At 37.6% G+C, this 12,499-nt stretch overlaps 1 protein-coding gene across 2 annotated transcripts in view; it reads left to right on the top strand.

Annotated features, from left to right (window-relative positions):
* GALNT1 (polypeptide N-acetylgalactosaminyltransferase 1) overlaps nt 1–11,511 on the top strand; it is an 88,688-nt gene extending 77,177 nt beyond the window's left edge. For both annotated transcript variants that reach the window (XM_036406358.2, XM_036406357.2), the window contains exons 10-13: nt 5,313–5,452; nt 6,513–6,611; nt 7,372–7,506; nt 9,870–11,511. In XM_036406358.2, coding sequence (XP_036262251.1) covers nt 5,313–5,452; nt 6,513–6,611; nt 7,372–7,506; nt 9,870–10,016 — 521 coding nt within the window. In that variant the 3' untranslated portion in view covers nt 10,017–11,511. The remainder of the gene's footprint in view (nt 1–5,312; nt 5,453–6,512; nt 6,612–7,371; nt 7,507–9,869) is intronic.
* Nucleotides 11,512–12,499: the final 988 nt, after the last annotated feature.

Genomic DNA, 12,499 nt, shown 5'->3' with positions numbered 1-12,499 from the left:
GAACAGGATAATATTGTATCTGAATAAGCTGGGTTATTCTGAAAATTGATTTGTTGCCTGGGGCTGTGAGGAGAATGCCCAGTACTGTGGGTCATTCTTTAGCTCTGGTGAGGACCTGTTGTTCAGAGAATGAACACACAAATGTACTCAGATCCACTCATGCCTCTCACCCTCCCAAGTCCACGTAAGTTGTGAGAGCCAGTAGATATTAACAAACAAGGATTATTTTGGGAAGTTCACAAGCAGCTTATTCTTGTAATTCTGAAATCTCCAGATTTAGCTGAGTTTTGCAGACTGTGACTTTGCCCATTGACAGCAAATAGCATCAGTACAAGTTTCAGTTAAGTCCCTTAGTTGTTTGGGAACTCTGCTAGTTTTTTAGTCAATCTCTTCTAGCTTGGCTCACTTAGCTTTTCCAGATATCTTTCTAATATGAAAATTTAAATGTATAGTTCTTACAGAGTGCTGGTGTAGTAATCTTCAGGCAGAACACAGTGAAACTGTTTGTTGGTACAAATGTGTACTTTCAGTATTACTGTGACAGTGTCACAAGCCCTTGCAAGGAGCGAGGTGAGGATTCTTAGGCAGATGCTGTTTTGCAAGCCTTTGGTGCAGATGAATGAGGAAAACAAGCAATCCTCTTGTTTTTAGGATTTTTCTCAGTAGTTGATATGGATGCAAAAAATTGGATTTTGGAGGAGATAATATACTGACAAGCATCATTGAGCCTAGCTAACAAGACACACTTGTTTCCTCCTTTATATTTTTTTTCCTCTTCCCCTAAGATAGTGAATCACAGAGGGATTCATCCAGGAAAGCAAATGTAAGATTCTCAGGTAGCTTTCCCACTTCATGTAATCTGTGTTGTCTGGGAAAAAAAGTCTTGTTGTTTGAATGATAGGAACTCAAGAGACTTTTTACTATTGATGCAATGTAGTTAGATGGAAAGCTGTCCTCTTGAAAAGTAAGCCTGAAATCCTTTCCTTCTTTTATAAGTATAACCCAATAGAAACTGCTACTTGTCTGTACTAAGCTTGTGTGAATTTTAGAAGCCACCTGTCTGCTTAGGAGTGGTTAGGTACAGATGGAGGCTGGGCAGGAACTTGTTGCAGCTGCTGCTTGGCCAGAATGGAGCCTGTCTCTTTGCAGGCAGCAGCTCCTCTCCTCAGCAGTGCAGGCGCTGGCTGCAGGCACTTCTCATGAGCTGCTGGCTTCCCTTGCAGTCATGTCTTACACCAGGGCCCTGTTTCCCAGACCATTTTCTCTTCAGCTTTCAGAAAACAAATCCACATGTGAATAATCTGTTTCCTGGCTCCAGTCATTCTTTCTGTGGACTCTGCCACTTCTTTATTTCTAGTGCTGGTCATTCATCACTCTCTCCAGGCTAAAAGCTTAGGACTGTATTGTCCAAGGTGAAGAGGCTTCACGAGGTATTGCTGTCTTACAGCTTGCTGTGAGGGGACTGCCTTGCTTTTCATGGCAGGTGTAGGGAAGGTAATAGGGCTTCATCTCCCCTCACCTGCTGATCCTTCAACTGCATCAGCTGCTTCTAGGACTTTCTGGATTTGTCAGGGGTGTTCCTCCTGTGGGCTGGCTCCCTGGGGTTAAGTTAGAATCTGTCAGCACAGGAGGTACAGCAGTAGTCTGAAGGTGAGCAAGGGAAAGCTGCCCCTTTGGCAGTAGCAACAGCTGCAATGCATTAGGCTGGTGAGCTTTGCCCCAAAGGGTATATTCTGAGATATATTTTGGGATGTAGCCAGGAGGTGTATTGTGCTGGGACTAAGTGGGCAGGCAGAAAGCCTGGATAGACAGCACTGTGGAATTAGCTAAGCAGGAGTCACCTAGACAGAGACAGGGGTGCAACATCCTGAAAACTGGGTCTGGAGGCCTCATATCATCACTGCGTGCCCTGGTCTCTAGCCAGGCACAGCTGGTCAAGATTCAGTATGTAGAGACTAGAAATGGAAAACATTATTTATGGTTGATGGGGAGGACAGAGGAGGGACTGAGTCCACATCTTGCAGTGCAGTGTTCAAAGTATAAACTAAATGTTTCCACGTGCTTTTGTGTTCAGATACCAGTCCCCATTAGCATTAATTGAGAATGCAAAGAATGTAGCTATTCAAATTGGTTTTAAATTATTATTGCTTATAGAGTTTCATAATACTAAATAAAAACAAGTTATATTATTTTTATCAGAAGGCTAGATTTAGATGAAATAGTTTTCATACTCTGCTTTTGCAAATGACTGAGCAATTTATAATCATGATGATAACAACATGCTATTTTTTTTTTCAAAGGACTTTAGCATTAAAATATTGCCACACATTAAACTTGGGCAAGGAAATCTTCAGCTCTTGAAAAATTGAGCATGGCACAACTGTTGCAACATGGCTGGTGCTGGTGTGGCTGGATGATTTGAAGTAGATGTTTTTTGCATTACCAGTATTTTATGTATTATATTTTTAAAAATATTTTATATATTTTGATTATGTCTTTAAGCAGGTGTGTGGAAAAAAAAGCATGTAATTGTCCCACAGCTAACAGCAAGCTGTGTGACAAACAGAATCATCAGGGAGGCCCAAACTTTTAGATGTAATTAGGGTTAGGGGCAGGGAGGTTGAGGAAAGATATAGTTATGGTCAGATAAAGACAACAGTAGCAAGGTTTCTTAAATACTATTTCTGATTTGTGTGATGTGGATACCCCATCCCTGAAAATGTTCAAGGTCAGGTTAGATGGATCTCTGAGCAGCCTGGTGTAGAGGAAGGTGTCCCTGCCCATGGCAGAGGGGCTGGAATGAGATGATCCTGAAGTCCCTTACAACCCAAACTATTCTGTGGTTATATGATTCTTTCCTAATTTTTTGGTTTTAATGTTTAAAACAGTTTGAAAAAACAAGTGGCTATGACTGTCTTCCTCATGATTCCTTTGGAATCTGTCATAATTGTCTCCTCAGGGGAAATCTGATCTAATTTACATTTTGCAGTTTGGTTTTTGTTTTTAGCTGAGCCTTTGAACAAATGTCCAAAGCCCCTAGAAGCTTATGTGTCACTGTTGTAGGTATACATATAAATTTTACTGCTCTGTGGAGAAAATAATGATTTAAACCTGTACTTAATTTTTGGTATGCTTTATACTTTGCTGCAGTTTTCCTTGTGTTCTTCCATTCTTTTTTCCCCAAAAGAAATTCCCCGTAAGTAACTGGAGAGAAATACTTAAGCAGGTTTAGAGTAATATCAATAAGGTACCAAAACCTTGGAAACAGAAAAATTCAGCCTTACTAGAGGACACTCCAAGGGCAACTCTAACTGTTCTGCTCTTCAGTCCTTCTGTTAACCTGCTGCTAACTGTAGTCTTTGTGTATGCTTTGGTGCAGACCTGACTTCAGAGAGGATTTTTTGAAAACCTTTCTAAATAAAAATGGTTTAATGGAATACAATGTAAGAGAAAAATCAGCTGACACTTTTTTTGTGTGTGGTGACATTTAGAACTACTCTAAAAAACAGCTTGCTTGTATGCTATTAAGTCTCACTTTACATTTAATTATTTATAGATGTGACTTTAATTCTTATTGCCATTCAGTGATGTGACAAAGCCTTAAACAGTGCTGGTTTTGGGATGTCAGTGTAGCAACCTGAGTATGTTTTGAGTGTTGTTGGATGTTGTTTCTAAAGTTGTTGTGAGAGTGGCATGATAACTCTTTCATCTATCAGCTGCTTTTTCATCACTGAACAATGAAGAATCCAGTACTTAGCTGTGGTCAGAACCTTTCTGTTCTTGCATTAGCTTTTGAGAGAGTATTGCTTTCTTGTAGAGCAAATATTTGCTTTCATGAAGATAGAGCAGCATTCTGTGGCTCGGCTTTTTGGGTTTTTTTTTGTTTTTTTAAATTTGTCTTGTATTTCTCAGTTCTGGGATTTTTTCTGTTACTTGAAAGCCCAGACAGAAATTTTCTGGGATTCTATACAAACAAGATTTCCTTTGCTTTCATTCCCTTACCAGTATAGCTTACCAATATATTTATTAAAATAAAGTCTTTCATTAAAAAAAAAAATCCTAAAAACCTGGCTAACATTTTCTTCTTTCTGAAATATTATGGTTTTTTATTGGCATTTACAGACAGCTAAATTTTGATCCAATTATCTGTCTCAATTGAGTAGAAAGACACCATCTGCTGGCAAGTCCATTTAACACACAGTATGCCAGCTTAGAAATGTCTCAAACTCTTTCCAAGGTCAAGAATTTTCAAGGTAACTCGCAGTCCTCCAAGTGGAGAGATTTCTGAAAAATGTGTGCAGCTGGAGGTCTGTAATATGGTGGATAGCTGAGCCATATTTGTAGTCTGTTAGAGGAATTTAAATTGCTGGGGCCAGTTTTTGTTCTTTTTTTTGATTTGGATTTTTTTGTAGTGAACTGCATTTGACCTGTGTGATACAGAGTGTGGTGTGGGAAACAGAACAAAAGACATGATGCTTGAAAAGTAGAAATGATCCTAAATAATAATAATATAATAATAATAGAGTATTAATTACAATACTGCTGGATTCAGGTGAAACAAAAATATCTGCAGTTCATGCACACCATCCTCAACCCATCTGCAGATGGGACTTGCACAAATTAATTTTCAGAGGGAATTAAAGCAATCATAAAGGAGTGGGAAGGTACAGGAAGAAGGAGCACTTTGATAAATGAGGAGCAAAGGAATAAAAAGGCAAGCAAACTACCACAAAAAAATGATAACAGTCATAATGGTGAGCATACTTCCTGCAAACGCTGCGGTTATATTGAACAAATGCTGAATTATTTAAGCTTTAGTGCTCTGTATGAAGGCTGCTTTCTAGCTGCTTCTTTGTGCAGTTAGATAGATGATGAAGAGTCCAGCAGGTGGTACCTGGCTTACAGAAATAAATTAAATTGAAATTCTGCTTGCTCCACAGAAGGAGACTGCTGTGTTATGCTGCATAGATATGCACTCCAGTTACCACTGGGGATGGAATGGCATTAGTTACTAAAAAGGTTTCAGCCTTCTATTAACTTAGTAAGCAACTACATTCAAATTGTTCCACAAACCACCGGTAAGAAATTGTCATGCACAGCCCATATGGAGTGGTTCTATCTGTTGTGGAAAAAGAAGTCACAGGTCCTGTCAGACATGTTCATAATGCTATATTAAGCCAAACTCCCTTTGAATAGAGATGACTTTTTAAAGAGAAAGTCTTTCATGGAAGTAGTAAACTATACTGATGGATTTTCTTATGGTTAAATGGTATTTATTGGCAGACATTGAATACAACTTCTTTTTTTTTCAGGAGTTACTAAAGTTGATTATGGGGACATATCGTCACGACTTGGGCTGAGGCGCAAGCTCCAGTGCAAGCCTTTCTCCTGGTACCTGGAGAATGTTTATCCTGATTCCCAAATCCCACGCCATTACTTTTCTCTGGGAGAGGTAAGATTTCATCTTTCATATTCGTCTTCCCTATGTGAAGTACATTGTACAGTAAGTTTTGTTTTGAACTGAGTAGTGCATGCAAGTTGACTCCAGCAAAGTTCAAGTAGCTTGCACCTGTCTTTCTGTCCCATGTAGAATGACAAATCTGGCTTCTCAGTGGGGCAGACAACTGAACTTTGGTATGCAGTACTGTAATTTGAATGTTTTCCTTTTTTTCTACTACAGTACAAAATGTCATATAAACGGCCTTAGAAATAATCCTTCAGAATTGTAGTTGTGCATAACATTCTGTATAATGTTCTCTACATTGAGTATGAGTGAAGTTTTGCTTGAAAGCTGTACTAGGTGAAGCAAGGTCTTTGCCTAAAAGCTGTCCTGAACTTTACCCCCAGAACCCTCACCAACGACCAGCAAATTCTAGTGACTCCTAAGCCTTGCTGAGCATTTCTCTTTTTTCTTTAACCTTTTTAACAGATGATGCTGTCCTAAATAAGTAGGCACCCTCTCCTCTATAAGTCATGTTGAACTAAATATCAAGTTTTCTGTAGAGTGATTTTGTACTGTTGATTTTAAAAGAAACACTTTTAGCAGAATGTGCTTCTTCATGACTATCAAGAGACTTGGTATTCATGCCTGCTTACTATATAGTGATATAGGGACTGCAGAATGTGCTTCTTCATGACTATCAAGAGACTTGGTATTCATGCCTGCTTACTATATAGTGATATAGGGACTGGTACTTATGAAGGTTTTGGGCTGCAGACTCAATTGTGTCCATTCTGTTGTAGCTGAATCTTTGAGCAAAAAGTGCCCCCAAAGTGGAAGGATCCCCCAAAGAAAGCAAAGAAACAATCATGGTTCTGTAACCTGGTAGCTTGAACATTTGCTTGAGAGTTTGGACAGTGATGCCTCATTGCTAATATGAAAATAAATATGTCATTTATTTCACATAATCTCTGGTGCATGGAGAGAACTGGTGCCCACTGTGGTTTGATAAGGACCTAATTTTCTTCTAAAAATATCAGCCTTTGGTGATGTGCTCTTTTTTCCCTCCTAGATAAGAAATGTGGAGACAAATCAATGTCTGGATAACATGGCAAGAAAAGAAAATGAGAAAGTTGGAATCTTTAACTGCCATGGAATGGGTGGCAATCAGGTGACAATTTTTAAAAAGGAATTTTCTTAATGTATTGAATTATTTGAGACACTACTGCTAATTGTGACAATTCTTGGATGTTTTCAGTAGTTATCTTCAAAGTATACTTAGGAAACCCTCATGAAAGAAAATACCTGTAAGAGGAAATGCATGAGATTTGGTGTGGGTTTCTACTTGTATGTTTTTCAGGCCTGATTGCAATACATTTTAGATCAACTTTAAAGTCAAAAACAAAATCATGGGAGGAAAATACTGCTATGAGCTAGACTTCACCACCTGTAGGTTCTTTGGAAATGCATTCTGGTTAGAACTCCTGATTGGCATTGTTACTTAAAAAAACAAAACCAGGCCTGTGCCTGAAATATGTTTCAGTATATCTTTTTCTGGGTGTCAGTTGTGGGATTTGTGTTTCATCTGTTTTTTCTGTTCTACTTTCTTAATGATTCTTGATTAATTGTTTTCACATAAACAGAGATTACGTCTGTTTGGTGAGTCTCCTGTTCCTTCACAGCAAGCAATCTTCAATTCAAAAAAAGTCTGTTTTGACTGAACAGCTTGTGATTGTGTTAATACTTGTTCCCGCCGAAAAAAATTTAAAAAATCTTTCCATGCCTCGCTGTTATGAAGGGAACAGAAAGCAAATGAAAAAAAAATAGTGGGAATAAAGGAAGTAATGCACAAATGCTCCACTTTCCCCTCACTCCAGGAAACTTTTGGTTGAAGCCGTTCTTTTTGAGTTCCTCTCATTCTTTCTCTCTAGGTTTTCTCATATACTGCCAACAAAGAAATTCGAACAGATGATTTGTGTTTAGATGTATCCAAACTTAATGGCCCGGTCACGATGCTCAAGTGCCACCATCTAAAAGGAAATCAGCTTTGGGAATATGATCCAGTGGTAAGTCTTCTAAGGACTTTTGACTGTAAAATGAGGCAACTTTGGCTTTTATATGAACCTGCAGAGCAACATATTCCAGTGTGGACCACTAATGGACAGACAAAATGGGAAACAAAGTCAGGATTATGTTCCCTCTGTTACAAATTCACTATGTAGTCACAGAGTGGACATCTGTGTTGATTTAATTACCTGGTGAGTTTGAGGGAGCTTTTGTAAGAGCAGGTTACATGTGCTTTGGGAACCTGTGGAGAAATATTATCTGATAGTGTAGTGTTGTGTTACAATCAGATCAAAAATGGAGAAGTATTCCAGGTATCTCTTGGAGCAATAAGAGTAATGATAATAATAAAGTGGTGACAAATTTAGCACTCAGTATTTTGTCTTGCACAAAGTTAAAAGGAAATACATTTCCAAGTAAAAAATCAGCATTGCAAACTGATAAAGGTGATTTTACATTTGTAATCATGTTATGTCTAAGGTATATCTATACCTTAGATATAGCTTAAAACACCTTTACTTAAATCATGTTCTTTCTTCTACATAGTGCTCAAATTTACTTTGAAGTTCATATGTTGAACTGCCAGATCTAGAAATCATTGTCCAGTGATCAATTCATCATTAATTTGATTTGCCAGCTCTAGAATGATTTTTTGATTGAGTAATGCAGTCAAGAACTCTGACTTGATGGATAGTTAGGAAAAAAGTAGCTCTCATGCTTGTTAATTTAATATCAGTTATTCCAAAAAACAGTTTTGAGACAATTTGTGGATGAAGAATCTTTCCAGTACTTGCAGTAACTATTTTTAAAAAGAACTTTCACATATTTAGCTACTAAAAAGTCATTTCACTAATTAAAAAGCAAGGTGGAGGTTATTTCTGACTAAATACACTTGCTGTAGACTACAGTAGCTGAGGTGTTAACAAAGCCTGCAGCCTTTTGGACCAAGAGCAAATATGTGTGAATGATGATTTTGTGGATGGCAGTTAATGTGGAAGACAATAGATCTCTGCTAGGATTTCTGTACATTGCTGGCAGTTGTTGATAGGACACTGAAGAAAGCTGAAGGCTTGCAGGATTAAGTTAGTCCTGGGAACATTCATTCTTGGTTTTAATGTAGTTAGTTTACCTGACTTAAGCAGATAATATAAATAATACTACCACCTACAGTGATTTACCAAAGAGCAAGTGCTTTTTCATTAGGTTTCTACCTTATCAGTAATAATAAAAATACATCTTTAGACACTTGAATGCAATAATCTGTCTTGCAGTGATTGTCACAGACTTCCCCTATGTTGATTCTCAGCCATAAATTTGGTTATATTTGTTTTTTCTCTTTATTTCGTCAGTAGAAAATCCAGGCATAATCTTCAGAACATAACTGAAAGCTGGCTAATAAAGCACAAAAAAATTTATAGGGCACTTAAAAAGAACTCCTGCCCACATTGCTGAGTGATTTTTTTTTCCTGTGGTTTTTTTTTTTTTTTTTCCTCTGTTCAACTCTCTCCTTCATTCTTCAGCACCTCTATGAGTGCAGGAAATTGATGTGCTCAGGTTTTTGAATTTGATTTTTTTTATTACCTTTTGCTGCTTGTGCACGTAAGGCCACGACTTTTCAATTATTCCAGTGTCCTGGCTGAGCTGCTGAATGAGAGAAGAAATACAGGTAGTAATGCCTGTGGTGCTGTAGGCAAGTTGGTGCACTGGGGAGTATCTGTAGAAGGAGTATCTGTGGCAGGAAATGCAGTTTTTGAGGACCTCTTCTCCATGAGGACGGTGCTGAGGTGTAGATGGAATGGTTTACCAAAGATTGCATAAGTGGGATTAGTAGGTATTGCAAAAGATATACACTTATATTAAGTTGCACGTACTTTTCATTAAAGAACATACTTTTAAAATAGAGCCCAAAAAGTGCTGAAAGAATGTAGTGTAAGGTCAGTATTGTATCCCCAGCTGAGGAAAAAAGTAGCTTTGAAAACATATTCAATGTGTTCATTCTGATCTGATAAAAGCTACTATTATAACTAATAACTGAAGTTGTATATCTTACCTACCTGTAATATCTAACTCTTCAAATATCTCTAGCTGGATAGCCCTATTTAAAGAGTGGTGGATGTTGCCTGACAAAGAACATCATTTGCAAGTTAAGACTGTTTTGTTTTTCACAAAGCACTGCTTTTAGTGTCTACCATGTCATATAGCATATTTAAGTGTTTTTAGGATAGGGTTCTGCAGTCAGTAACCACAGAATCTTGTCTAGTTCCTACTTGCCTATGGAAAAGTTTTGATACCAACTAGAAATTTTTTGGTTACCTTATGCCTGGTGGTTTTTATAAAGCTAATTTCTTTTTATTTTCTCTTCAAGAAATTGACCCTGTTGCATGTGAACAGTAACCAGTGCCTGGACAAAGCCACAGAAGAGGACAGCCAGGTACCCAGCATCAGAGACTGCACTGGCAGCCGCTCCCAGCAGTGGCTGCTCCGCAATGTCACCCTTCCAGAAATATTCTGAGAGGTTCTAGAGAAGAGCAAGGATTGACTGGGCTACCTCGGCTGATACTTTGGCTACGCTGTCAAGTAGCAACAGGAGAAACTTCTGCTCTGCAGAATCCACAGTTCCTCAGCTGTTAGAACTCCTGCAGCTTCTCAGTATCTGTGAACCAGCCTTCCTGTATAAGGATGTGAAACTACCACACATAGCAGTGAAACTGTGCCCACTGATGTTTACAAGATCAAAAGAGTTTCTTCCAGCAAATAATTTAGAGAACATTTGGACAGTGGAAGCATAATCAATGAAATAGTCTCTCTGAAGAGCTACATATCGTTTTAGTTTGCTTGCACATCAGTAACCTCTGCTGAAAGTGCTATTGTAATGAAGAAAGTTTCAAGAATTCTTTTTTTCCTGGTTAGCAGTGGTAACCAGACTACTAAATATAGATCCACAAATAAATGAAAGAGAGAGCTGCAAACCAGATTCAGTATCATGACATAAGAATTCTGTGGTTTAAAAGCAAAAAGTAAACAGGGTTTAATGAAACTAAATCAGAACTATGAAAAGTACAATTTGTTATAGTGAAGTATCAAATTTATATGTAGATTTTATACCTCAGTGGGGGAAAATAACCAAGTCAAAAGGCAATTGTTTCTCTTTTTCAATTGTGTGATAGTCCATAAATACTTTTTTTTTTGTCCTGGTGAGTCTAAAATTATTTTGGGCGCAAACAAAATGAGCATAAGAATAAATTCAGCTCTTGAATGTCAGATCCACTTTCCTTTTATTTTAATTTCTTGGCTGTTGGAATTGTATCTTTTTATTACTGTCTGAAAACTGGAGGTTAACATGCTGTCTAACTCTTTTTTTTTCCAGACCTGCCATTTCAATTTATACTTGGGTCAGTCAGCTTATGGACTTTCATGGCCAAACAAAAGATTAAAGTACACTTTGAGATTAAGTTAACTTCAATATGCTTTAGCGCCCAAGACTTCTACTACTGTACTACAGTTTTGTTTTCATAGCAATAAATCTTTTGCTCCTTGTTTGATTTCAGTCATCAGAAAGCCAGAAGAAAAGATACATGATTTGGGTAGAAGATTGGCAAAACTGAAGGTTTTCTGGAATCCTTTTTCACTTCATATTCAGATGTGCTTCATTGTCAGGTGCATATTTAGATTAGACTCTGAATTGTAATGTTGATCTGCTGCTTTTTTCTAATAAAACCTAAAGAAAAATAGTGAAATTGGCATGGTTTTTAAAGTTAACGTAGCCAAAAGCAATATGACTATGTCATTACATTGGTCTGCATTTTTTAACTAAATTGCTTTGTTTTGTTAAGAAAAATCTGTGTGGGCTGATCTTGAAAATGAGCCAGTGACTGCTCAGAGTATACATTGAATTTTCTTTTGGAAAGAAAAATGAGATTTGCTTAATGGAGAGGATATTTTTATGATAAATGTCATTGTTTGGCCAACTGTCCTGTAAATCAAATTAAACCTAGACTCATGCAAAAGTTGTGTGAAATTATATTTGGCTGTTAAGGCCATTTTAGATTTACTATCCCAAGTTGCTGTTGTCAGTGTTATCTCCATTATTTCTGCAGCAGTACACAAGAGTTTTCATACAGAATACAAGGGAAAGGTTAAAATTTGTACTATTACCTTGCTACTTTAAAAATACATAGGATGAGACAATGTGGGTTTAATATTAGATAAAACATCCAAATAGCTAACTATCTTTTATTGACCCCTTTGTCTGGATAGCCCTGCAAATCTTATGAGACTGAAGTGGATTTATGAAAGTAATTTATGAGAAATATAGTGAAGTATGCCAAGAAGACTTAAAAAAAAGGGGAAAAGTCCATTTTAGTGGTTATGTGGAAGATATTATTCCTTTCTCATGGTCAATGAAGAGGACAAGGTGGGTGACAGTGCCAACTTTTTTTTTTTATCTTAACAAACAAGCAATTTTTAGGGTGTGTGTGTGTAGTGGCGCCTAAGAATGTGGTATCTTTAACTTCAGGACAATTTCCCAAACACAAAACATTATTTTAAAAACATTTCCAGCAAAGACGCTCTAAATCAGAGTTGGGTGAGCTTTCATGGAGTGAGAAGCAGGAGCATCAGAAATGCAGTCCGAAAGTCCTGTAAGTTTTAACAATTTCTTAATTTGTTTCAGATTTCATATGCACACAGCACATCACTGAACGCACAAAAATTTTCACTTTGTATTTTCCACTTCTGTGATCTCTGCGGTGATATCCTGTTAACAAAAACTGAAGTACTGGGGTTTGGGAGGCAACTAAACTTGTAGGCAGGCCTCAGTGTTACTGTGATTCTACCCTTCTTAGTTCAACAAGTCATTTTACATGTTGGTCACATAGAACTGCAGTACAAATAATTGCACAACTTAAAATGCATGTATCAAGTTGAAGGAGCAGTCGGATTTCCAGCCTATACATTGCCAGTTCCTCCCTGCTGAGTATGGGGAGGGGAAGGAGC

Source organism: Molothrus ater, chromosome 1, assembly GCF_012460135.2.
Source record: "Molothrus ater isolate BHLD 08-10-18 breed brown headed cowbird chromosome 1, BPBGC_Mater_1.1, whole genome shotgun sequence".
NCBI classification, from domain to species: domain Eukaryota; kingdom Metazoa; phylum Chordata; class Aves; order Passeriformes; family Icteridae; genus Molothrus; species Molothrus ater.
The sequence above is the reverse complement of the archived record's forward strand: the minus strand, read 5'-3'. Positions and strand labels throughout refer to the sequence as shown.